Source organism: Oncorhynchus mykiss, chromosome 15 (genome assembly GCF_013265735.2).
Source record: "Oncorhynchus mykiss isolate Arlee chromosome 15, USDA_OmykA_1.1, whole genome shotgun sequence".
In the NCBI taxonomy this organism is placed as follows: Eukaryota; Metazoa; Chordata; class Actinopteri; order Salmoniformes; family Salmonidae; genus Oncorhynchus; species Oncorhynchus mykiss.
In genome coordinates, this window is record NC_048579.1 from 14,035,066 (window position 1) to 14,059,854 (window position 24,789).

Sequence of the window (24,789 nt, forward strand, 5' to 3'; positions counted from 1 at the left end):
TCACACAGGAGCAACAGATCATTAGACACCCCACCCAGACCAGCGAGACACCCTCCCAGACCTGCAGGACCCCCCCCCCCCCCCCCCCCCCCCCCCCCCCCCCCCGGACCTACACATAGAGGACCCACGCCAAGAGGAATTACATCCAGACCACAGCACACTCAGACACATCCACACCCCCACCCCAACCAATCAACACCCCCCACGTCAACCGTGCCCACACCCCATTTAGGCCCCCTCAGATCAGACCTATGACACTCCTGCCCACCCCATGCACCCCACCCCCGCAAAGAGGGCCTCAACATGGAAGCCACACATACGCCCAGGTAGTGAGCGGGCAAACAGTCCCAACCCCCACTCTCACACTCGCCCAAGCCAATGGCATGTACCAGATGCTCAGCAGGCTCTGCTCACACTTACTGGCCTGACGCCAAACCACGACCAACAACATTGGACACTTTATGGAACACAAGCCTTCACTATCTCATCCTGGAATATCCAAGGCCTGCGGTCATCTGCCTTTGGCCTAAAGAGCAGAAACCCGGACTTCACCAAAGAAATCGGTAATACAGACATTGTCATCCTGCAAGAAACCTGGTATAGAGGAGACAGACCCACTGGTTGCCCTCTAGGTTACAGAGAGCTGGTAGTCCCATCCACCAAACTACCAGTTGTGAAACAGGGAAGGTACTCAGGGGGTATGCTAATCTGATATAGAGCAGACCTAACTCACTCTATTAAATTAATCAAAACAGGAACATTCTACATTTGGCTAGAAATTCAAAAGGAAATGATCCTAACAGAGAAAAATGTCCTCCTGTGTGCTACCTATATCCCTCCACTAGAATCCCCATATTTTAATGAAGACAGCTTCTCCATCCTGGAGGGGGAAATCAATCATTTCCAGGCCCAGGGACATGTACTAGTCTGTGGCGACCTAAATGCCAGAACCGGACAAGAACCTGACACCCTCAGCACACAGGGGGACAAACACCTGCCTGGAGGTGACAGCATTCCCTTCCACATATGCCCCCCTAGGCACAACTATGACAACATAACCAACAAAAACGGGTCACAACTCCTGCAGCTCTGTCGCACGCTGGGGATGTACATAGTCAACGGTAGGCTTCGAGGGGACTCCTATGGTAGGTACACCTATAGCTCATCTCTTGGCAGTAGTACTGTAGACTACTTTATCACTGACCTCAACCCAGAGTCTCTCAGAGCGTTCACAGTCAGTCAAGCCCTTTTAGACAATTTCCTGGGTAAAACGTTCCACTGTAATAGTGAAGGTGTAAACTTGGCAGTAGAAAATATTAACAGTATATTTGACCTCTCAGCTTCCCTATCAAATCTAAAAATCTCAAATAGAAAACCGAAGAAAATGAACAACAATGACAAATGGTTTGATGAAGAATGCAAAAATCTAAGAAAGAAATTGAGAAACCTGTCCAACCAAAAACATAGAGACCCGGAAAACCTGAGTCTACGCCTTCACTATGGTGAATCACTAAAACAATACAGAAATACACTACGGAAAAAGAAGGAACAGCATGTCAGAAATCAGCTCAATGTAATTGAAGAATCCATAGACTCTAACCACTTCTGGGAAAATTGGAAAACACTAAACAAACAACAACACGAAGAATTATCTATCCAAAATGGAGATGTGTGGGTAAACCACTTCTCCAATCTTTTTGGCTCTATAACAAATAACAAAGAATAAAGAGCAAAAACATATACATGATCAAATACAGATCTTACAATCAACTATTAAAGACGACCCGAACCCACTGGATTCTCCAATTACATTAAATGAGTTACAGGACAAAATAAAAACCCTCCAACCCAAAAAGGGTGCAAAAATATCCTCCGTGTACAACGTAGAACACCAAATAATGCATGCAGAGCAGAATTAGGCCGATACCCACTAATTATCAAAATCCAGAAAAGAGCCGTTAAATTCTATAACCACCTAAAAGGAAGCGATTCCCAAACCTTCCATAACAAAGCCATCCCTACAGAGAGATGAACCTGGAGAAGAGTCGCCTAAGCAAGCTGGTCCTGGGGCTCTGTTCACAAGCACAAACACACCCTACAGAGCCCCAGGACAACAGCACAATTAGACCCAACCAAATCATGAGAAAACAAAAAGATAATTACTTGACACATTGGAAAGAATTAACAAAAAAACAAGGAGTGTTTGAGGAAAGGACAAGAAGAGAGCCAGAGGGAGCAGAAGAGAACCACAGAGATCCTGTTAAATTACTAGAGGGGCTTTGACACAAACCCTGAAAGTTCCAGAATGTTATGATGGTTGCAGCTATTTTGGTCAGGGAGAGATCCAAACCAGACTAATTGGAATGAATGGCAGTAGAGGCATAAGTGGTTAATTTCCTGATTTTACTTATGCAGAAAAATGTAAGTATGTGATATCAGTGATTGTGTAATAGAATTATTGTCAACCTAAAATATTCTCATATAATAAAAAATAGGGTTCATACAAATGTTCTGTATAAATAACCTCTAAAATATATGTAAACAGACCATAAATGTCTCCTTGTTTGTTTTCTTGGAAAGCTGTGAGTTATATTATGATACAGTATCAGTTGCATTGACAACTTGTCTGATTCCTATCATCAGCTGGTTTCAGCCAGAGTACGGCTGTGACTGCATTGTTTGAATGGGATGTTGGCATATTGGCAGTTACAGTGGGGCAAAAAAGTATTTAGTCAGCCACCAATTGTGCAAGTTCTCACACTTAAAAAGATGAGAGAGGCCTGTAATTTTCATCATAGGTACACTTAAACTATGACAGACAAAATGAGATTTTTTTTCTCCAGAAAATCACATTGTAGGATTTTTTATGAATTTATTTTCAAATTATGGTGTAAAATGAGTATTTGGTCACCTACAAACAAGCAAGATTTCTGGCTCTCACAGACCTGTAACTTCTTCTTTAAGAGGCTCCTCTGTCCTCCACTCGTTACCTGTATTAATGGCACCTGTTTGAACTTGTTATCAGTATAAAAGGCACTTGTCCACAACCTCAAACAGTCACACTCCAAACTCCACTATGGCCAAGACCAAAGAGCTGTCAAAGGACACCAGAAACAAAATTGTAGACCTGCACCAGGCTGGGAAGACTGAATCTGCAATAGGTAAGCAGCATGGTTTGAAGAAATCAACTGTGGGAGCAATTATTAGGAAAGGGAAGACATACAAGACCACTGATAATCTCCCTCGATCTGGGGCTCCACACAAGATCTCACCCCGTGGGGTCAAAATGATCACAAGAACGGTGAGCAAAAATCCCAGAACCACACGGGGGGACCTAGTGAATGACCTGCAGAGAGCTGGGACCAAAGTAACAAAGCCTACCATCAGTAACACACTACGCCGCCAGGGACTCAAATCCTGCAGTGCCAGACGTGTCCCCCTGCTTAAGCCAGTACATGTCCAGGCCGGTCTGAAGTTTGCTAGAGAGCATTTGAATGACCAGAAGAAGACTGGGAGAATGTCATATGGTCAGATGAAACCAAAATAGAACTTTTTGGTAAAAACTCAACTCGTCGTGTTTGGAGGACAAAGAATGCTGAGTTGCATCCAAAGAACACCATACCTACTGTGAAGCATGGGTGTGGAAACATCATGCTTTGGGGCTGTTTTTCTGCAAAGGGACCAGGACGACTGATCCGTGTAAAGGAAAGAATGAATGGGGCCATGTATCGTGAGATCTTGAGTGAAAACCTCCTTCCATCAGCAAGGGCATTGAAGATGAAACGTGGCTGGGTCTTTCAGCATGACAATGATCCCAAACACACCGCCCGGGCAACGAAGGAGTGGCTTCGTAATTAGCATTTCAAGGTCCTGGAGTGGCCTAGCCAGATCTCAACCCCATAGAAAATCTTTGGAGGGAGTTGAAAGTTTGTGTTGCCCAGCAACAGCCCCAAAACATCACTGCTCTAGAGGAGATCTGCATGGAGGAATGGGCCAAAATACCAGCAACAGTGTGTGAAAACCTTATGAAGACTTACAGACAACGTTTGACCTCTGTCATTGCCAACAAAGGGTATATAACAAAGTATTGAGATAAACTTTTGTTATTGACCAAATACTTTTTTCCCACCATAATTTGCAAATAAATTCATTAATAATCCTACAATGTGATTTTCTGGATTTATTTTCTCATTTTGTCTGTCATAGTTTAAGTGTACCTATGATGAAAATGACAGGCCTCTCTCATCTTTTTAAGTGGGAGAACTTGCACAATTGGTGGCTGACTAAATACTTTTTTGCCCCACTGTAATTTGACACATTTATGGAATCATTCCTCTAAAACTGTCTGGCTAGCTATAATAGTGCAGATACATTCTTCAAATTCATTGTTTTACACAATATCTTATCACAGTACAGGCTGACCATGGTTGACCAACTCCCTGACCTTTATACTGTCAAAAGAATGTTCCTGTCCATTGTAGTATTCAAATTCCTAATTCTATGGAGGGAGCATAGTAGTTTGACCTCTGACCTTCTCCTCCTCGTCCTGTTGTTGTCTCCTCTCCTCCACTGATGCCCTCCTCTGCTTCTCCCTTCTTTTCTGCTCTTCCATCTTCCTCCCTCGTTCGTCTGCACAACGCTCCAGCTGCTGCCGTACACGTTGCTCTTTATCACGCAAAAACTCCTCTAGGTATACACACACACACACACTTAGGGGTTAGGTTTAGACTTAGGGGTTAGGTTTAGACTTAGGGGTTAGGTTTAGGGTTAGAATTAGACTTAGGGGTTAGGTTTAGAATTAGACTTAGGGGTTAGGTTTAGGGTTAGGTTTAGACTTAGGGGTTAGGTTTAGAATTAGACTTAGGGGTTAGGTTTAGGGTTAGAATTAGACTTAGGGGTTAGGTTTAGACTTAGGGGTTAGGTTTAGGGTTAGGTTTAGACATAGGGGTTAGGTTTAGAATTAGACTTAGGGGTTAGGTTTAGACTTAGGGGTTAGGTTAAGGGCAGTGGCATGTATTCATGGTTGCCAAGGGAAGCCGGGCTTCCTCAAAGATTTTCCAGGAAAAAACAAAAATTCTTTATTCCCTCTATGTTTCAGCCAAGAGGCTGAATCTCACAGGAGAAAGCGAGCGAAACAGTGTAGGCCATTTATCTGATGCTGTCTGGTCCAAACAAGTATGACATTGTTAAAGAAAAAAAAAATTACAAAAAATTACAAAAAAATAAAAGTATGACATTGTTGCCGCCGGTAGCATTGAATGCAAGGGAAGCGAGCGAGCATTTGGCCTCAACAAAAAAAGTATAAAATAATAGCCAATCAGCTTTGAGCTAAACTGAGCAAGCTCAACTGTGAATGGTCCTGGCACACCAAAAAAAAAAAGTGTCAAGGGAAACCAGCTTGGATTCTGGCATCACACATATCACATCGTATTGAGAGCATACGTTATTGACAGACACAACTTGAATTGTTGCATATCCTTGTGTTGTTGTTCCCCGGGGGCTAGCTAGTTGTTTTTGGTATATTTGAGTTGTCACTGTATTAGACTAAGCAGAGGTGATTTGATGATGTTGAAATGATGCTGGAATAGTGGAGGCAGCTCCTGTAACTCTGTGGTTCTAAATCAATAGTTGTTCAGTGGTTCGAAAATGTCTTGGCTTCCCAATGATTGTGATCTTATCCACGCACCACTGGTTTAGGGTTAGAATTAGGGTTAGGGTTAGGTTAGGGTTAGGTTAGGGTTAGAATTAGGGTTAGGGTTAGGGTAAGGTTAGAGTTAGGAGTTAGGAGTTAGGAGTTAAGGTTAGGTTAGGTTAGGTTAGGGTTAGGGTTAGGTTAGGGTTAGGGTAAGGGTAAGGGTTAGGTTAGGTTTAGGGTTAGGGTTAGGAGTTAGGAGTTAGGAGTTAGGGTTAGGGTTAGGGTTAGGTTTAGGGTTAGGGTTGGGTTAGGGTTAGAGGGTTAGGTTAGGGTTAGGTTTAGGGTTAGGGTTGGGTTAGGGTTAGAGGGTTAGGTTAGGGTTAGAGGGTTAGGGTTAGGTTTAGGGTTAGGTTAGGGTTAGGTTTAGGGTTAGGTTTAGGTTTAGGAGTTAGGGTTAGGGGTTAGGGTTAGTTTAGGGTTAGGGTTAGGGTTAGGGTTGGGTTAGGGTTAGAGGGTTAGGTTAGGGTTAGGTTAGGTTAGGTTAGGGTTAGGGTTAGGAGTTAGGGTTAGGGTTAGGTTTAGGGTTAGGTTAGGGTTAGGTTTAGGGTTAGGAGTTAGGGTTAGGTTAGGGTTAGGTTTAGGAGTTAGGGTTAGGTTAAGGGTTAGGTTAAGGGTTAGGTTTAGGAGTTAGGGAAAATAGGATTTTGAATGGGAATCAATTGTTTGGTCTTAACAAGGATAGTAAAACAAACATGGTGTGTTTGAGTGTTTGTCACCACAACAGATGACCGAGCCATCCAGTCAGTTCAGTTTGGAAGCAGTGATTCATACCATGACTCTTCTCTCTCTCCTCTCTCCTCCCTCTCACAAGCTGCACTTTGTCCATCCGCGGTGACCCTTACACACACGAAGAAGAGAGAAGAGAGACAGTCAGTGAGCATATAGAGGGGCAATTACGAACAGAAGGGAAACTCACAGAACATCACGTGTTTCATACTGCTAGAAAAACATTGGAGAGGTTGAAGTGCACCGCTGATTGTACCAGTACTAAGACACATTCAATGAACAACTGGATCCACAGTAGATATTCAGCCCTTCTTGGAGAAAGCTACTCAAACCCCAATTAAGCACATACATGCTTTTTAGTCCAGGAGTAAACTTAAATCTGGTTCATGAATCTAGCCCATACAGATACACTGGAAGGTCATTAAAATACGTAAAACCGCCGGTCTGTTGTGATTGGACGACAGACGAGAAGGGGACACATGCCCATTGGTGTGTGGTCTTGTCCCAGTGATGGTGGGCGATGTCATGACTGCTGATTGGAGGGTAGAGTCAGTCACACACAGCTGCCAGAACTGAACGTTAAACTTTAGCACAGTGGGCTCACACAGTCAATCTTGACACACGCAGGTTGGATTCCATAGAATTCTATTTCAATGTTTGATTTCCGGTCGGCCAGACACTATATCCCCGGCCCAGATGACACCTGACCCAGTCTGTATGTGAGGGGGAGAGATTTACATCATCCAGGTGACCTGGAGGTCATCCATCCATTTAGCTAGAGGACAGTGGGTATCGTGTGGTTTATGGTTGTCTGTCTGGCAGACTGTCAATAGACAGAAACAGCACTACAACGAGGTGCAGCAGGATCATGTCTATGCTCAAACACACGTCTGTTTTACTATCCTTGTGGGATAATTGATTCCTAACCCTAACCCATAAAATCCTATTTTCCTTAACCCCTAACCCAAAACTCTAACCCTAACCCAAAACTCTAACCCCTAGCCCTAACCCAAAACTCTAACCCCTAGCCCTAACCCAAAACTCTAACCCCTAACCATAACCCAAAACCCGAACCCAAAACTCTAACCCCTAGCCATAACCCTAACCCAAAACTCTAACCCCTAACCATAACCCAAAACCCTAACCCAAAACTCTAACCCCTAACCCAAAACTCTAACCCCTAACCATAACCCAAAACCCTAACCCAAAACTCTAACCCCTAGCCATAACCCAAAACTCTACCCCTAACCATAACCCAAAACCCTAACCCAAAACTCTAACCCCTAACCCAAAACTCTAACCCCTAACCATAACCCAAAACCCTAACCCAAAACTCTAACCATAACCCTAACTCAAAACTCTAACCCCTAGCCATAACCCAAAACCCTAACCTAAAACTCTAACCCCTAACCTAAAACTCTAACCCCTAGCCATAACCCAAAACCCTAACCCAAAACTCTAACCCCTAACCCAAAAATCTAATCCCTATCCAAAACTCTTAACCCTAATCCTAACCCTAACCCAAAAATCTAATCCCTATCCAAAACTCTTAACCCTAATCCTAACTCCTAACCCGAAACTCTTAACCCCTAATCCTAACCCCTAACCCGAAACTCTTAACCCCTAATCCTAACCACAGCTTCTATCCCCAAGACATAAGACTGAACAACTAATCAAATGACCACCGGACTATTTACAAGGGGGTGTTCGTAATGTTTTGTATTCTCAGTGTATATACACGCGATATGCACACAGCAAGAAGCAGGTGTTCTTTACTGTCATAAGATATGTACATTTATGTAAATATATGCAGTCAGATCTGCCCCATGGGTATAAACACAACTTATGTTAAATAAGATGGTTTCTTCATCTTGAGATGAACAAATCTGCTAACACTCACTGAGTCAGGTGAGTTATAGTAACATTCCCTATAATACAAACATGCCCGTTCATTAATCAATACGGAAACATTTCATTTAATCGAAAGAACAATTAAATAGAGCAAAAAACACAATCCCCTAACAATATCCTTATCACAAGCCTAGTACCATCATCCAATCAAAACAACCGCCAGTAAATCCTGAGCACATCATCATCATCTCACCTGTCACCTGGTGCCCAGCGCCTGGTTTGACTGTGGTCATCTCTGTTCCCACCACTTCTGTACCTGTGTGTCTGACTCCCGATTCAACAGCAGCAACAAATCAAACCAGCCTGAACACGACTGCGGCAGAACCGAGATAGAAATACCAGAGAAACAGAGAGAGAGAGTGAAACAGAGTGGAGTGATGCCAGGAAGAGAGAGAGAGAAACAGAGAGAGAGAGAAACAGAGAGAGAGAAACAGAGAGAGAGAGAGAGAGAAACAGAGAGAGAAATAGAGAGAGAGAAACAGAGAGAGAAACAGAGAGAGAGAGAGAGAGAGAGAAACAGAGAGAGAGAGAGAGAAACAAACAGAGAGAGAGAGAGAGAAACAGAGAGAGAAACAGAGAGAGCGAGAGAGAGAGAGAGAGAGAGAGAAACAGAGAGAGAGAAACAGAGAGAGAGAGAGAGAGAGAGAGAGAAACAGAGAGAGAGAGAGAAACAGAGAGAGCGAGAGAGAGAGAAACAGAGAGAGAGAGAGAGAAACAGAGGAGAGAGAGAAACAGAGAGAGAGAGAGAGAGAAAGAGAGCGAGTGCGAGAGAGAGAAACAGAGAGAGAGAGAGAGAGAAACAGAAAGAGAGAAACAGAGAGAGAGAGAAACAGAGAGAGAGAAACAGAGAGAGCGAGAGAGAGAAATAGAGAGAGAGAGAGAGAAAGAGAGCGAGTGCGAGAGAGAGAAAGAGAGAGCGAGAGAGAGAAATAGAGAGAGAGAAAGAGAGCAAGTGCGAGAGAGAGAAAGAGAGAGCGAGAGAGAGAAAGCGACAGGGGAAATTAATGCGAGTGTCTTCGACGATAATCAAAGTCAATCCATCTGATACATTTGGCCATTTAAAAGAGAAAAGTATTATTTCTAATGAGACAGTTTAATCCATATCTGTATGGTTTAAGTCACATACCAACATACGTGCCAGAGGGCTCTATATTACGTCATTATTTACATCAAATAGAGTCCACACGTCGGTTCAGTGGTCTGTCTCTCACGTCTCTCCCACACACGCAGAACCCGATTGGATAATTCATAGACTAAAAATAGAGTAGAGGGAACAGTGAATAACAGCAACCAATAGTCAGAGAATCAGCAGCGGGGTCTATGATAAAGATGTCAGGGGAAAGTACTCCCATAATGGACAGCATAAAAGGTTTGAAACCCACTGAGAAGATAGAAGCTTCCCCAGAGTAGGGCTAGAGGCACATAGGGGCCACATGCATGGTTATACCTGGAACAGCTGTTGCTGCAGTTTGGCTCCATGACAATATTTATGGAGCTGTTTGATGGTTGCCAAAACGTGCTCAAAATGAAACATGTTTTTATACTTTGATTTGATATTACATTACACAGGCTGGCTGGTATAGTCCCCCATGTAGTTGTTTAGTCATGATGCGGCCCACAGAATGAATGACAAGAAAGCATAATAATTCCTGAAGCCAATTTCTGGGGTGGGATTAATTCAAATGCAATTTACAGCCTCTTTCAGATCTCTGTTTCATGCAGAAATCCATTTATCCCATCTTTTCTCCATTGGTTCTCTCTCCAAGCCATTGTAACTGTGTTGCTTCCGTCCCTCTCCTCACCCCTACATGGGCTCCAACTAGGGACCCTTTGCACACATAAACAACTGCTTCCGTCCCTCTCCTCACCCCTACCTGGGCTCCAACTAGGGACCTTCTGCACACATAAACAACTGCTTCCCACGAAGCATCGTTACCCATCACTCCAAAAAAGCCACGGCCCTTGCTGAGCAACGGAAACAACTACTTCAAGGTCTCAGAGCGAGTGACGTCACCAATTGAAACGCTATTAGCGCGCACCCCTTTAGCTAGCCATTTCACACCGGTTACACTCACTCCCCTTTTGACCTCCTTTTCTGCAGCAACCAGTGATCCGGGTCACGGCACCAATGTAACAGTGTTGCTTCCGTCCCTCTCCTCGCCCCTACCTGGGCTCAAACCAGGGATCCTCTGCACATTAACTGCCTCCCACGAAGCTTCGTTACCTGTCGCTCCACAAAAGCCGCAGCCCTTGCAGAGCAAGGGAAACAACTACTTCAAGGTCTCAGAGCAAGTGACATCACCGACTGAAATGCTGTTAGCGCACACCTCGCTAACTAGCTAACTATTTCACAGCAGTTACACCATGGCAGGACAGAGAACATCTCTCATCCCTCTCTCCCTTTTCACCCAGCTCCAAATATCTCCCTAGTGAGCGTTTATAGGCACATTATTTAGGCTAATGAAAACGCACACATTTTAATAAGGTTGACTACTGTGAGCGTTTGCAGAGAATGTGCTGCACCAGACCTTCGTTGTACATGGCACGTGCAGTGATCTGATAACACTGGGCCTCGTGGGGGTGTATTATGCAGAACAGCGGTGCCAAATAACAGTTCACACATGCGCGTGTCAGATACTGCATGTTCTAAAGGAACTAACCTTTACGTTGCCCTGGACATAGAAACAAGACATCTGCCCTGCTTATAAAGGGTGTCTGTTCAGGCTACATTTCAGAAGCAGTGATAATATGAGGAGGCAATAAAATAAAAACTACAGGTCACCAACCCAGTACAGCTCCACTCAGTTTTGGTCAGTAATGTGTAAAGGGTATGTCCCTCTCCTGTTCTTTCCTGCTGGTGTCATCCTCACGCTGACATTCATTTACACACAAACATAAAGACCAATAACATTCGATGCAGAAAAAATATTAGTATTGCAATAGCTTTGTATTACTGGAGTTACAAAAAAAGGCTTCAACATAACGATATTAATGCTCACCACCAACAACCCTGTGGATGAGGTTGAGCTGTAGGTCAGTGGCACCACCTAGTGGTTGATACATACAAGCACAGGCTACAGTCTTTCTCAAAGAAGAAAGGTCTCAGAGCGAGTGACGTCACCAATTGAAACGCTATTAGCGCACACCCCATTAGCTAGCCATTTCACACCGGTTACACTCACTCCCCTTTTGACCTCCTTTTCTGCAGCAACCAGTGATCCGGGTCACGGCACCAATGTAACAGTGTTGCTCACTGTAATGTCACTGTAATGTCAAAAAGTCCATGGAATTAAATTCTTTATTGGAAATCACTATAAAAATCAGCCTTATTACATCATAGTAGCTCAGGCGCTGTCTATGGTGTTAAAGACACAGTTCAGTGATATTTAGCTAGCCTGGTCCCATTGTGTATGAGCTGCAGCCAACTCCTCTGTAGATGCCAAGCAGCACATGACATCTTTGGGATGACAGTGAGGAAACAGAGGGTTTGACTCCAGCAGCAGCAGACTGGACCACCAGGGTAGTTAGGAGGTAGCCATTACAGCAGCAGACTGGACCACCAGGGTAGTTAGGAGGTAACCATTACAGCAGCAGACTGGACCACCAGGGTAGTTAGGAGGTAGCCATTACAGCAGCAGACTGGACCACCAGGGTAGTTAGGAGGTAACCATAACAGCAGCAGACTGGACCACCAGGGTAGTTAGGAGGTAGCCATTACAGCAGCAGACTGGACCACCAGGGTAGTTAGGAGGTAACCATTACAGCAGCAGACTGGACCACCAGGGTAGTTAGGAGGTAGCCATTACAGCAGCAGACTGGACCACCAGGGTAGTTAGGAGGTAACCATTACAGCAGCAGACTGGACCACCAGGGTAGTTAGGAGGTAGCCATTACAGCAGCAGACTGGACCACCAGGGTAGTTAGGAGGTAACCATTACAGCAGCAGACTGGACCACCAGGGTAGTTAGGAGGTAGCCATTACAGCAGCAGACTGGACCACCAGGGTAGTTAGGAGGTAGCCATTACAGCAGCAGACTGGACCACCAGGGTAGTTAGGAGGTAGCCATTACAGCAGCAGACTGGACCACCAGGGTAGTTAGGAGGTAGCCATTACAGCAGCAGACTGGACCACCAGGGTAGTTAGGAGGTAGCCATTACAGCAGCAGACTGGACCACCAGGGTAGTTAGGAGGTAGCCATTACAGCAGCAGACTGGACCACCAGGGTAGTTAGGAGGTAGCCATTACAGCAGCAGACTGGACCACCAGGGTAGTTAGGAGGTAGCCATTACAGCAGCAGACTGGACCACCAGGGTAGTTAGGAGGTAGCCATTACAGCAGCAGACTGGACCACCAGGGTAGTTAGGAGGTAGCCATTACAGCAGCAGACTGGACCACCAGGGTAGTTAGGAGGTAGCCATTACAGCAGCAGACTGGACCACCAGGGTAGTTAGGAGGTAACCATTACAGCAGCAGACTGGACCACCAGGGTAGTTAGGAGGTAACCATTACAGCAGCAGACTGGACCACCAGGGTAGTTAGGAGGTAACCATTACAGCAGCAGACTGGACCACCAGGGTAGTTAGGAGGTAACCATTACAGCAGCAGACTGGACCACCAGGGTAGTTAGGAGGTAGCCATTACAGCAGCAGACTGGACCACCAGGGTAGTTAGGAGGTAGCCATTACAGCAGCAGACTGGACCACCAGGGTAGTTAGGAGGTAGCCATTACAGCAGCAGACTGGACCACCAGGGTAGTTAGGAGGTAGCCATTACAGCAGCAGACTGGACCACCAGGGTAGTTAGGAGGTAGCCATTACCTCTGACAGAACTCAGCGGTCTCTAAACCGCAGCTGGGGGGGGGGGGGGGCGTCACAAAGCAGGAACAAGTAGAAAAAGCCAATTAACATTCCTAAATATTCTGAAATAACATGAAATGGACATTGGTATAATTGACAAATATTAAATTTTCTAGATTATTTTAGGAAATAAATCAAAAGTAGTAGCTATATCTGAATGTTTTTCAAAAGGTGGGCCCAACGTCCTTGAACGTGGTGATGCTTTGTGACACACCCCTCCGGGAGTTGATCAAAACATAAAACCAACAGACAAAATACACATGGGGAAACAAAAGAAAAATAGACTGTTGAAAAACAGAGGCATCTTCAGGAGGAATCAGTTTTACATAATCAATAAACATATCTAATCCTAACTAATATAAAGAGCGTTGCTAACTATCAACTATGATTCAGAACGCAGGACAAAACATAAAATGGTTCATATTTTTATTGCAAATCTAGAGATTCTATACTTGTAAGTAAATTCCACTCCGCATGAAATCGATATAAATACATTATAAAAAGACACCGCAAGAAATTGCGAGCAGCTGCAGTCATGTTATCAATGAGTTAGTGGGAGGGCTGAACGCCCTTGAAATATGTTGTGTGGGCGGGGTCGTCAATAGGTAACACAGCCACAAATGTGGGCAGAGGGTACAGTGATTCCAGTAGAGAAGTATCGAAGTCCTGTGCTGATTTTCAGAGCAGATGGTAAAAATTACACCTTCCCCTAGAAGGTCCTTAGATCTGGAGAATAATGACAGAGGAAAGAAAGTGGGGGCGAGAGGAGGTGGGCGAGAGGTGGGTAAAGAGGGGGCGGGAGGGGAAAGAGATACAGATGGAGGGTCACCAGATGGTTAATCCTGTCATTGCAGCAGTTCCAACCTACAGAAAGCAATACAAGATGCTGATTGAGCACTTACATCATCAATGTCCTCATCATCATCTCCGATGTCGTCAAACTGGATGTCTTCATCGTCCCCGGGACCGAAGGTATCCGTCTCATTGATCTTGGCTGAGAGGGGAGGAGACAGGAAGAGGAGGAGTCAGAGACAACAAGGATGTGCAAACAAAACAACCCATGAATTTAACATCTACAAAACCAATCGTAGTCAGTCATCATGGGCTGTCAATAATTTCTAGCTTTCTTTCCTCATCTCTTCTCCTACATGACCACTATTCCAATCCCATTAGCTGTTACCGTAGCGACTACTCACCGTGCTCCGGTAGTTCTCCGTAGGCCTTCAGACTCCTGGCCTCGTCTGCATTGTACTTCAGGATCACATCAGCTTTGTTGTCCTATAGCAGGAGAAAAAAACCTCAACTCAAAGACGCTTTTATGATACAGTAACAATAAAGCTGAGCGATATGGCCTAAAAATCATCTTTATTTGTTCCAAACCTATGGGCGATTTCCGATTTATATATCGTTTTTTTTAACATGTTCTCTGAATAAGCGTTGTTGTACAATTAAAAGGTCAATAAACTGCATTCAAAACAGTCAGCAATAATCTAATGAATTCAGGGAGTGTGTAAGTATACCTAGGCTAAATATAGGCCTTCCACAACCATAAGACCAACTAATAATATCATTATTTAATCCAAATAGTTTAACCAGCTCTTTTTTTTAGCAATAATCACTGATCTGGCTTTCAACTCAGTCAATGAAAATACCCTTTTGTTACTAATTGAACCAGAACCATGCACATCCCCACTAATAAAAGGTCCAACCTCTTGTATCAGGCACAATAGAACATTGACACAGCACAGGGGGCTGCTGAGGGGAGGAAGGCTCACAATAATGGCTGGGATGGAAACCATGTGTTTGATGCCATTACACCATTTCTGCTCCAGCCATTACCACGAGCACCTTCTCCCCAGTGAAGGTCCCACCAACCTCCTGTGTAACACAGGTCTAATAAACAATCTCTCAAGCACAAGCCCACATGCTACTGACTAGTCAGATAATCGTTATATTTCAAGTCTAGACAACTTGGATCTATTTGCGAGCTAACAAGGTAGAACAGTTGAACTCCTATGAACACACCCTCCTGTCTGCCTCCAACAGCATGCTAGCCTGTCCACTTTGTTCAGATGTTGAAATCAAGTAGCCTACTTGGATAAGACGCTTATTTCTCAGAATGAGTTGCTAATTACTGATATAAATGTGTATTTTTATTCTCATTGCACATTTATAAAACAACTAGATAGGTAGCACAGCCGGTGGTAATTGTGCTAGTGGCACGTTGCACAGAGAATTAACATTTATTTTCCAGAAACAATGCTCATTGATAGGCTACTTCTGTTTTAGTAGGGTCAACTCTCTGTACGTTTTATGAGTTGAGAGATAAAAAAAAAGGTGTCGTTAGAAAGGTTTAGTTCTCATCGATGACACTCAAATAATGTCTCAGTGTCTTTCAGTGTCCATAGGACCCATTCTGTTGGACCAAACCTCAAACGTAAACAGTGAGTTGAAACAGCGTTATGTCATAGAGGAAGAAGTGATTTTTCATCTGTTGTTGTTGTGAGTGGCAGGGACTTTGTGTATGAGTGGGAATGTACACACAGGCACAGAAGGAGCAAAGGAGATAAGACCAAAAAGACAACAAGTGGACATAAACGCTCATAAAAACAAAACTTAATTATTGCGATACACTTTGTGCTAAAAAACACATTTGAATGAATCAAATTAATTCCATATAAATCGCCCAGCCCTAAGTGACAACCAAATGCACAGTCACCCACAACAACAGCAGCAGCAGTCGTAAACTTGCTGGTCATCTCACCTGGTAATCTCTCAGTCCCACCAGGATGATATCTGACGTGTTAATCCACACCTGAAAGAAAAACAACAGAAGAACTCTTTTACAAGGACATAAATCAGATGAATGGATAACAATCTGAAGAATTCGTTAACACACAACCGCAGCCCATGCTGTGTCACGGTTGACAGTCCGTAGTGGGGAGAAAAGAAGAAAAAAAACATTGAGTCTGCATCATTCAGGGTTTCTCCTTGTGTGTCAATATAATGGGCGTGTGTTCCTACCTTTTTCCTGAGTTTTCCTCTGATGTGGCAGAGCCGCTTAACTCCGTCAAAACACATGGCTTCCAACCTCCCATTACCCAACATCTTAATCACCTGGGCATATTCTGCAGGAAAGAGAGAAGAACTTAACATACACAACATCACAGGAGTTGGGAACACCTGAGTGTACTCTACAGCACAGGAGAGACGGTTACATTGCTCCCACGGAGCAGGGCCATGTTGATCATTATGCTTGTGTGTTCTATTGAGGGTGAAGTTATACGTCTGCTCTAAAAACAGGGCTGCATTTTTATCTGCATTCTAGAAACTTGGGAAAAGGGGAGCTGTACATTCTAGAGTATTGTTAGGAGCAGTTGAGGTATTCCACACTGGGGAGAGACTGGCAGTTCTAATTCTAGAACTGGTGTGCGTGCAGGCTTTTGCTCTAGCCAAAGCACTTCAACAAAGACTTGATTCAGCCATGTTGCTGTTTGGCTGGAACAGAAGCCTACACCCACACAAGGCCTGGCAGAGAGTCCTCACCCTGCCCGTCCTCTTTGAACACCAGCTCTCTCTTCTCTGACTCGTTCTCATTTTTTCCACGTCGACGATTCTTTCCTCCCTTACCTGGAGAGGACAGTGATAAACAAATTAAGTCATACAGACCACTCACATTTTTGTCATTTAGCAGACACTTTCGCTCAGACTGTATTTAACTACTATAGCTACGTAAGGTAAAGGTTTTGAGTTTCACTATGAAATCAGAGTACCACACCCAATAGATACCTAACCTATACTGTATTATTATAGTGTTTCAATGTCAACCCCACATCACCAACTTTTATTCTATCTAACCTTTATTTAACTAGGCAAGTCATTTAAGAACAAATTCTTATTTACAATGACGGTCTACTCCGGCCAAACCCCCGACGATGCTGGTTCAATTGTGCCGCCTGGATTCGAACCAGGTACTATAGTGACGCCTCTTGCACTGAGATGCAGTGCCTCAGACTGCTGCACCACTCGGGAGTCCAACTACAGGAGGTACATGATGTGTTACAGCAACATGTGAAAATGTTTTACAGGAATAGAGCGCAGATATGCCATATGGCCAACTACAGTCAGTACGTGAAACCTTCAGGCAAATGTAGCTAACTGACTGTGGATTGAATGGGTTCTACTAGTTGCTAGTTAAGACGACAGGTCATGTGCGCCCTTAACAGTACTATTTAACGTCAGAACGACAATACAGCGAGCTGGCTGCTCTTAATTTACGTAGTCTGTACGTACCTAGATTTGTGAAAATATATGCTACGAAGCTGGTGGTTACCGTTAGTCATTATGTTAGCTAGCTATTCAACTGTGTCACGTTTTCACTGCGTGTAGAGACTGAAGTAGTCAGAGACTGCAGGACAAGATCCGGGAATAGACGGCGCTTCTAACACTTTACCTTTATTCTTGGGCATATTCTTTACAGCTCAGATCTTCTCTTCGTCCCGTGGTGATTGGGTGGCGCTTACTGCTATATGAACAATAATGAGAAAGAAAAACGGCCCAATTTCTCCCGGAAGAATTCACGGAAAACCAATTCACCACTTGTGCACCGGTTTACGCATGCGCATGACATGTCATACAAAATGGTAAAGCTTTATTTACACATGTGAAACAGCAATACACCATGCTAGCTAGTTACTGTCTTTCTTTCTCATTTAAGTTTCGGAATGCAACAATATTACACATTTAAATCAAACACACCAAACCATAACACAAATCATATATTCATTTGAAAATATCTTTGTAAATGTACTTACTTGGGAAAGGACCACAGACACAGTGTAAACAAGGACCACAGACACAGTGGAAACATATGGAACGTATTGACTAATATTTTAACATTTTCATATGCTGGAACTGGGTAAGTGTTTACAATAATAAAACCTGTCGATTAAATATACATTTTATATGATCCATTCGAATAAAAATAATATAGCCTAGTAGAAACACTCCACTACAGTAGGTGGCGATAGAGCACATTTTCTGATAATAAAACAGAAGAAGAACAATTTGCTAGCTATTTTAGCAATCCATGATAAATTATAACAGTTTGGTAGCTGGAAAATATGATTGTGGTTGAATTTACACATATCCATGGATATTTCTGAATTCGCCACTGTTCGAACTTCATAGCCAGATAGAGAGAAAGTGGAAAGTCAACGTGCGGATATAAATTAGTTACTCTACACTGTAGATAGCTTAGCCACAGTGCTAACTGATAGCAGACAGCAATAACAAAGATACTGGTAGTCCGGGTCAGTGTGTGCAAACGCAGCTGTCACACCTCGGCGACGACACAACATTTGTAGCTAAAACGTACCTCAAGTTGTGACTCAGTTTCATTAGAAAATAACTGGCTAAAGAGAAGAACGCAATGGAAATCCATAAATGCATTGTTAGAGGATGCGCCAATCAATCGGACGCAATTATTCATTACAGTTTACCAGAGGAACCCCAGAGACGCCAACGGTGGCTACAGTTTATCAATGGAAGCAACCCGGGAGAGCAAATTCCAGATGTTTCCCGTTTATGTGGCGACCACTTTGCTGAAGAGTGCTTCACAGAACTTGATCTCGGTTTCACCACGAGGTTAATATTAAATCTTGACGCAATCCCATCGATTTATTCCTCTGATAAAACATCGGCTTATCGGAAACACACCGTGAGTATGATATTCGCGCAATGAGGCTAGCCTACAATTATTATTATTATTTGTACATGTTTTATTAAACTTAATTTAACATTGTGGCAAACTGTTGTTTAGGCTATAGAATCAAAAACAGTAGCCTAGGCTATAGGATCATTAATCAAAGACAATAGACTGAAAAGGTTTTAGTAGAGAAGATGGCGGCGCAATTGCTTCAAACATTTGCCGTCAATTAACTAGTTAATTTCTTTAACTTTTCACTCCATCAACAAAAACATATTTTTAGTTCTTATAGGCGGATCTTGAAATACTTTATAGCTATCTAAAATTGCCTTCCAGGCCTAGCCTACAGTTTATTAAACCAAGTGTAGCCCTGAACTAGTAGTATCTATCTGCGCACACAGGAAGCTCTGATTCAAACTCCGATTTAGCAGATATGCAAAGTTTATATTGTCAAAATCCGTCCTTTGATCACCAAATAGGCTTTTACGCTGACCAACTAACGAAGCAAAGAACATATTTTGACATAGCTTGCAGAGCTGGTGAATCTGAGCTTTCTGGGTGTTAGAGGTACATGAAGCACAACCTTCAACACTAAAACTTGAATAGAATAATGTTGCTTCTAAATGAAACACTTCATGTTCATCTCTAACAGGTGTACACTGAGAGGGCGAAGGGGACTGGGATGGTGGAAGGCAAAATGGCCGGCATCAAGGAGGAGCCAGTGGACAGGGAGTTGGATTCGCAGGTGAATCGCTGGAACAATTTGTTGGGTTCACTCAGCAAGTCGTTTAGTTCAATCAAAAAGGAAGATGTTGGGGAGGATGAGAGCAGTGCAGAGAGCTATGACCAGATTAGAGTGGTGAAAATAGGAGACTCGCACACAGGAGAGAGGAAGGATGATGGAGGAGAGTATGGGATGGAATACTCACACACTCACCCATATGAAGGAGAGGATGGAGGCTATGATGCCATGGTAACAGACCTTCACAGGAAAGAGAAAATGAATGTGACGGCGCGTGAGGTGGAGGGAGTGTTTGTGATAGAAAACTCAAACCCAGAGGAGGAATGTAGAGAATATGTGGTAGGGGAGGAGGTATGGCAGATGGAGGAAAGGGGAGAGAGCAGGACGGTAGAGATGTGGGGGGAAAAGGGGAAACGGAGAAAGCTTCCGGGGCCGCAATGGTGGAGATATGAGCAAGAGAGGAGGAAAACCCAGGAAGACGAATGGAAGATGATTGCAGAGAGGGCGAGGGAGGAAGAGAGGGAGAGACAGAAAGGTCGGACTGTGGAGGGGAAAAAGAGGGTGGCAGGGTTCCGCTGCCCACAGTGCTGCAAAACCTTCCAGTACCGAAGCGAGTTACTGGAGCATAAAACTAGCTGCTGCACTAATGCGAAATACGCCTGCCCAGTGCCACTCTGCCCCCAAATCTACCAATCCAAGGCTTCCCTGACGAATCACGTTTGCTTCCACCATGTGAAGGAGGACAACAAGGAGGAAAAGGACTTGGATGCTATCCGGAAAGCCAGAGGAGTCGGGGAGCATCAGAATAAATACCAACCCAGCCATAAGAAATTCTTCTGCCCACTCTGCAAAACATACTACAGAAACCAGATAGTCCTCGACAAGCACTCTCGTAGTCACACCAGTCTCCACAAAGTGATGTTGTGCTGCTCCTTCTGCTCTGTGGAGATGCTGAATAAATGCACAATGAAAAAGCACTACAACACGGAACACCCAGGCAGGGTCCCGCGCTGTGAGATGTGTGAAAGAAACTTCTCCTCGATCGACATCTTTCTAACACATCAGTTTAGACACGTGGCCGTGACTCCTTACTACTGCTATGAGTGTCACATCTACCAGCTCACCCAGAGGGGCCTCACTGTCCACCTGAAAAACCACGCTCTCAGACGCAACCAGAAGCAGCTAGACCAGCAGTCTGGGAAAATCAACAAACCTGACAATACAGGGAATCATAGTACAGCCCCTCTGAAGAAAAGTCCCTCCCCTCTACCAAACAACCATGCACATCTACAAGATAACCACGCCCATCTACAAGAGATCAAAGAAGAATTTATGACCAAATAAATAGAATCTCAATCTAGTTGTGTTTTTAACCCCTCCCCTTTGTCCCATAACCACCCCCCTCCTCTGACATGAACAACTGACTTGTCCCATAACCACCCCCCTCCTCTGACATGAACAACTGACTTGTCCCATAACCACCCCCCTCCTCTGACATGAACAACTGACTTGTCCCATAACCACCCCCCTCCTCTGACATGAACAACTGACTTGTCCCATAACCACCCCCCTCCTCTGACATGAACAACTGACTTGTCCCATAACCACCCCCCTCCTCTGACATGAACAACTGACTTGTCCCATAACCACCCCCCTCCTCTGACATGAACAACTGACTTGTCCCATAACCACCCCCCTCCTCTGACATGAACAACTGACTTGTCCCATAACCACCCCCCTCCTCTGACATGAACAACTGACTTGTCCCATAACCACCCCCCTCCTCTGACATGAACAACTGACTTGTCCCATAACCACCCCCCTCCTCTGACATGAACAACTGACTTGTCCCATAACCACCCCCCTCCTCTGACATGAACAACTGACTTGTCCCATAACCACCCCCCCTCCTCTGACATGAACAACTGACTTGGTAACTTTATTAGTGAATATGTCTGTACAGGAGAAACCTGAGACTGGGATCAAATGATCTAACTAAAGAACAGCTACTACTTGGTTGTTACAGTAAATTAATTCTGAAGCTGTTTGATTTATCGATACAGATGGAATGGGAGAAATGACTTTCAAGCTAACTGTCATTTACAGAGTTTAGGTTTGTAAAAATGGGATTCTTATTGGTTTTCAGATTGTAGCCCACTTGTACAGTATTTGTCACTTTCACCTTGAAGGCCATGCGTCTTCAACGCGCTGTAAGCCCTTTATAAGCCCCATAATATCCTACATGGTATGTATTTACCTGTCATTTATTATAGAGATAATTCAGTTCAATCTTTTGTATTGTCCTTTTATCAATTTAGATTTAGAGAATTGTCTTACACAACATTAGATGTAAGTAGCTTAACGTAAAATGTGATAGTCGCAAATGTAATGAATTGTTTCTGAGTTAACATTTGGGTTTGTATTTGTTTGTAGAGTATATTATTAGCCCGTACATGATCCTAGTGCCAACTCTAGTACATTTCTATTTATGCCAGATGTATACATTAGGAACTCTCTGGGCCAATGGAAAGAAGAGAGAACTCTCTCTGGGCCAATCGGAAGCCAAGTGAACTTTCTCTGCCCAATAGAGATTAGACCGGAACGCCACTGTAGCCCTGTCATCCTGGAGCCTTTTGGTGTCGACTGGTTCCATTACAGAACATCTTTGATGCATTGTTCTCTATGCTGTTGACTGTATGTTGTCTGAATAAAAAGCCTTTCTGTAGTAGTTACTGGTCAGTGAAAAACACAGTTGTATACTGAAGGTATTTTTATTATGTTCAATACAAAGTCCTACTGTGACTCCACTGAGATACAAAACCAGAGAGAGGAGACAGCAGCAGGGGTGGAGGAAGGGACACTATCTCCACTGGATAGGGACAGAGGAAGGAGAGAAAAAATACATCTCATCTACTCTCACACTGGAAGGGGAAAAAAACATACAGACATCTCAAACACACAAGCTTACAGCTCTGCTACCAGTCAAGCAGAACCTGAAAGACTGTGTTACAACACATACAGAAGAGCTGAGGGAGAGCGATCCAGGATCAGCTCATTAATTCAATACTACTGCTACAAGTCATTGATACTGTAGCTACATATTTTTTTCATTCAATTAGACAGACAGTGTTTTAAAGGGATTGACCAGAAGTCAGCAGGTGCCAGCTGGCCCATACAGTAACATACTGGATTACCTCCACAACTGTGTCATGCCATTCCAGATGGCAGGTTGAAAGGGTTCAATTCAGCATAAAATATCATGTCCCTTCTATCCACACATTTCTACATCCATGGACCTCTCCCACCCACCTGTGTGCTTACATGACACAGTTAATGGACTTATAAAATGCTTGGTATTTCATCTAGAAACCTGAGCTGCTGTACTGGAACAGTAGTGTCAGTTCAGTGTCGGACACAGACTCCTCATTGCGTCATCCAAGCATGCTGCTTTCAAATGTACCTAGGAACTGGGAAACACAAGGTTCAGAGGAGTCCTGAGGAGCATTTGAAGGCATCAACATATACACAGACTCGCTGTCCAGATAACCACTGCTTAACACTGGTCGAGGATCAGGTTTCCCTTGGTGTCTGTAAATGTTGAGGTGTGGCGTGGACAGGGCAGGCTGTGCCCAGACTGGCCCACCAAAGCCATGATTGGACCTCAGTCCAGACTGGCCTCACTCTGGATGTTGTGGCTGACTGGGAGGAGCTTGTCTCTACATAGGGGGTGGGGTCAGTGGAGCTCTACCTGCTCTCCGATGACATCACTAGTTTTGTCCCTGTCTGATGACTCAGTCACAGAAGAGGTTACCACAGATTTTCTAAACCCAGAGATGCAACATCGTTAGACATCTGTGAACGCGAAACAGACCAAGCTGACCAGGGTTTGGGGGTTGTGAAGTCAATGAGAGAAGTAAAACATTCTTCCTTAGTTGTTCATTTTCTCAAAATCTAAATCCACAACCTATAATTGATCCAATTTCTTAAGTAGTTGAACGTGTTATTACTCCAACCTTGTGAAATTGACTAACGGACACATTTTCCCCAAAAATGATATGGAAGGAGTGCCTTTGATTTGACATGAGACGACCGTTAGACCCAATGACATGTTTCTACGCATGAGCTTAGCTAGCCAACATCGCCATAACATTGCCGAAAAGTGTGGTCTGGGATTTCTATTGGAGAAGCCGTTTTAGCCTATCTTCATATTGTACTGTCTTTGAGGCTACTTAGGTTTATACACAGAGCTACATTATACACTTCATCATCATTTTAATATGGGTCTTAAATGCATAATGCAGGTATCTCAAATGTTCCCAGAAGTACAGACATCTAAATACAGCACATCCATGTTCCTGACAATTGTCTCTTGAGTCTAGAGGCAACACGAATTGTCCAAAGCAAAGACTGGAGAGACGCTACAATGTGGTCACCATCAGCCCTGGTCCAACAGAGCTATAGGCTGTAGTTCCAGCCCTGGTCCAGCAGAGCTATAGGCTGTAGTTCCAGCCCTGGTCCAACAGAGCTATAGGCTGTAGTTCCAGCCCTGGTCCAACAGAGCTATAGGCTGTAGTTCCAGCCCTGGTCCAACAGAGCTATAGGCTGTAGTTCCAGCCCTGATCCAACAGAGCTATAGGCTGTAGTTCCAGCCCTAATCCAACAGAGCTATAGGCTGTAGTTCCAGCCCTGGTCCAACAGAGCTATAGGCTGTAGTTCCAGCCCTGATCCAACAGAGCTATAGGCTGTAGTTCCAGCCCTGGTCCAACAGAGCTGTAGGCTGTAGTTCCAGCCCTGATCCAACAGAGCTATAGGCTGTAGTTCCAGCCCTGGTCCAACAGAGCTATAGCACCAGGGGTGAAGACCACTGGGTTAGTTAATAACTGAGCAGGGTCAGGGGGGTCCCAGGTGCATCAGAGTTCTGTCCAGGTCATCTGAGGAACCAGGTCTGTCTGTCTGAGCAGAGCTCTAGCAGGGTTATAAGTCTGAGGTGAAATGTCAACGGTCAGAGGGCAGTGGAGGTGAGTTTCTTCACCCCCCTCCGTTGGGCTAGAGTGGAACATCCCACGGGGTCCAGGACAGGTGGAACGTTCCTGTTGAGGGCAGAGTAGGTGGCTGCCATGGCGCTCTGCGATAATAAAAAATGTCAACTCA

The 24,789-nt window shown here is 44.2% G+C and overlaps 4 protein-coding genes across 10 annotated transcripts in view; 1 reads left to right on the top strand and 3 right to left on the bottom strand.

The window, feature by feature from the left end:
• The window catches only part of map7d2b (MAP7 domain containing 2b), a 29,800-nt gene extending 21,024 nt beyond the window's left edge, over positions 1–8,776 (bottom strand). For all 4 annotated transcript variants that reach the window (XR_005036047.1, XR_005036048.1, XM_036943773.1 and 1 more), the window contains exons 1-3: positions 8,526–8,776; positions 6,467–6,532; positions 4,532–4,686 (exon numbers count right to left, since the gene is read on the bottom strand). Coding sequence is in view for 2 of the 4 variants with exons in the window: in XM_036943773.1 (XP_036799668.1) it covers positions 4,532–4,686; positions 6,467–6,532; positions 8,526–8,565 (261 nt within the window). In the remaining 2 variants the exon portion in view is untranslated. The remainder of the gene's footprint in view (positions 1–4,531; positions 4,687–6,466; positions 6,533–8,525) is intronic.
• A 4,822-nt stretch (positions 8,777–13,598) lies between these two features.
• Positions 13,599–17,825, bottom strand: LOC110489632 (eukaryotic translation initiation factor 1A, X-chromosomal). Its single transcript, XM_021562366.2, has 7 exons — positions 17,643–17,825; positions 16,736–16,819; positions 16,214–16,317; positions 15,954–16,004; positions 14,386–14,467; positions 14,092–14,183; positions 13,599–13,915 (listed from the first exon to the last, which is right to left on the bottom strand). The coding sequence occupies exons 1-7, from the start codon at positions 17,656–17,658 to the stop codon at positions 13,910–13,912; spliced, it is 435 nt and encodes a 144-aa protein (XP_021418041.1). The 5' UTR covers positions 17,659–17,825; the 3' UTR covers positions 13,599–13,909.
• A 135-nt stretch (positions 17,826–17,960) lies between these two features.
• LOC110489629 (zinc finger protein Xfin) lies at positions 17,961–22,366 on the top strand. 3 transcript variants are annotated; one of them, XR_005036049.1, is made up of 3 exons: positions 17,961–18,908; positions 19,549–19,641; positions 22,134–22,366. XR_005036049.1 is itself a non-coding variant. In XM_021562363.2 (2 exons), exons 1-2 carry the CDS (start codon positions 18,621–18,623, stop codon positions 20,980–20,982), a joined length of 1,722 nt encoding a protein of 573 aa, XP_021418038.2. In that variant the 5' UTR covers positions 17,961–18,620; the 3' UTR covers positions 20,983–21,527. The 3 variants fall into 3 exon arrangements, 2 of the variants coding, with proteins under 2 accessions (XP_021418038.2, XP_021418039.2); XM_021562363.2 differs by lacking the exon at positions 22,134–22,366 and having other exon boundaries at positions 19,549–21,527; XM_021562364.2 differs by lacking the exon at positions 22,134–22,366 and having other exon boundaries at positions 17,961–18,835; positions 19,549–21,527.
• Positions 22,367–22,393: 27 nt separating this feature from the next.
• Positions 22,394–24,789, bottom strand: part of LOC110489631 (ribosomal protein S6 kinase alpha-3) — a 47,000-nt gene continuing 44,604 nt past the window's right edge. For both annotated transcript variants that reach the window (XM_036943776.1, XM_036943775.1), the window contains exon 22: positions 22,394–24,763. In XM_036943776.1, coding sequence (XP_036799671.1) covers positions 24,641–24,763 — 123 coding nt within the window. In that variant the 3' untranslated portion in view covers positions 22,394–24,640. The remainder of the gene's footprint in view (positions 24,764–24,789) is intronic.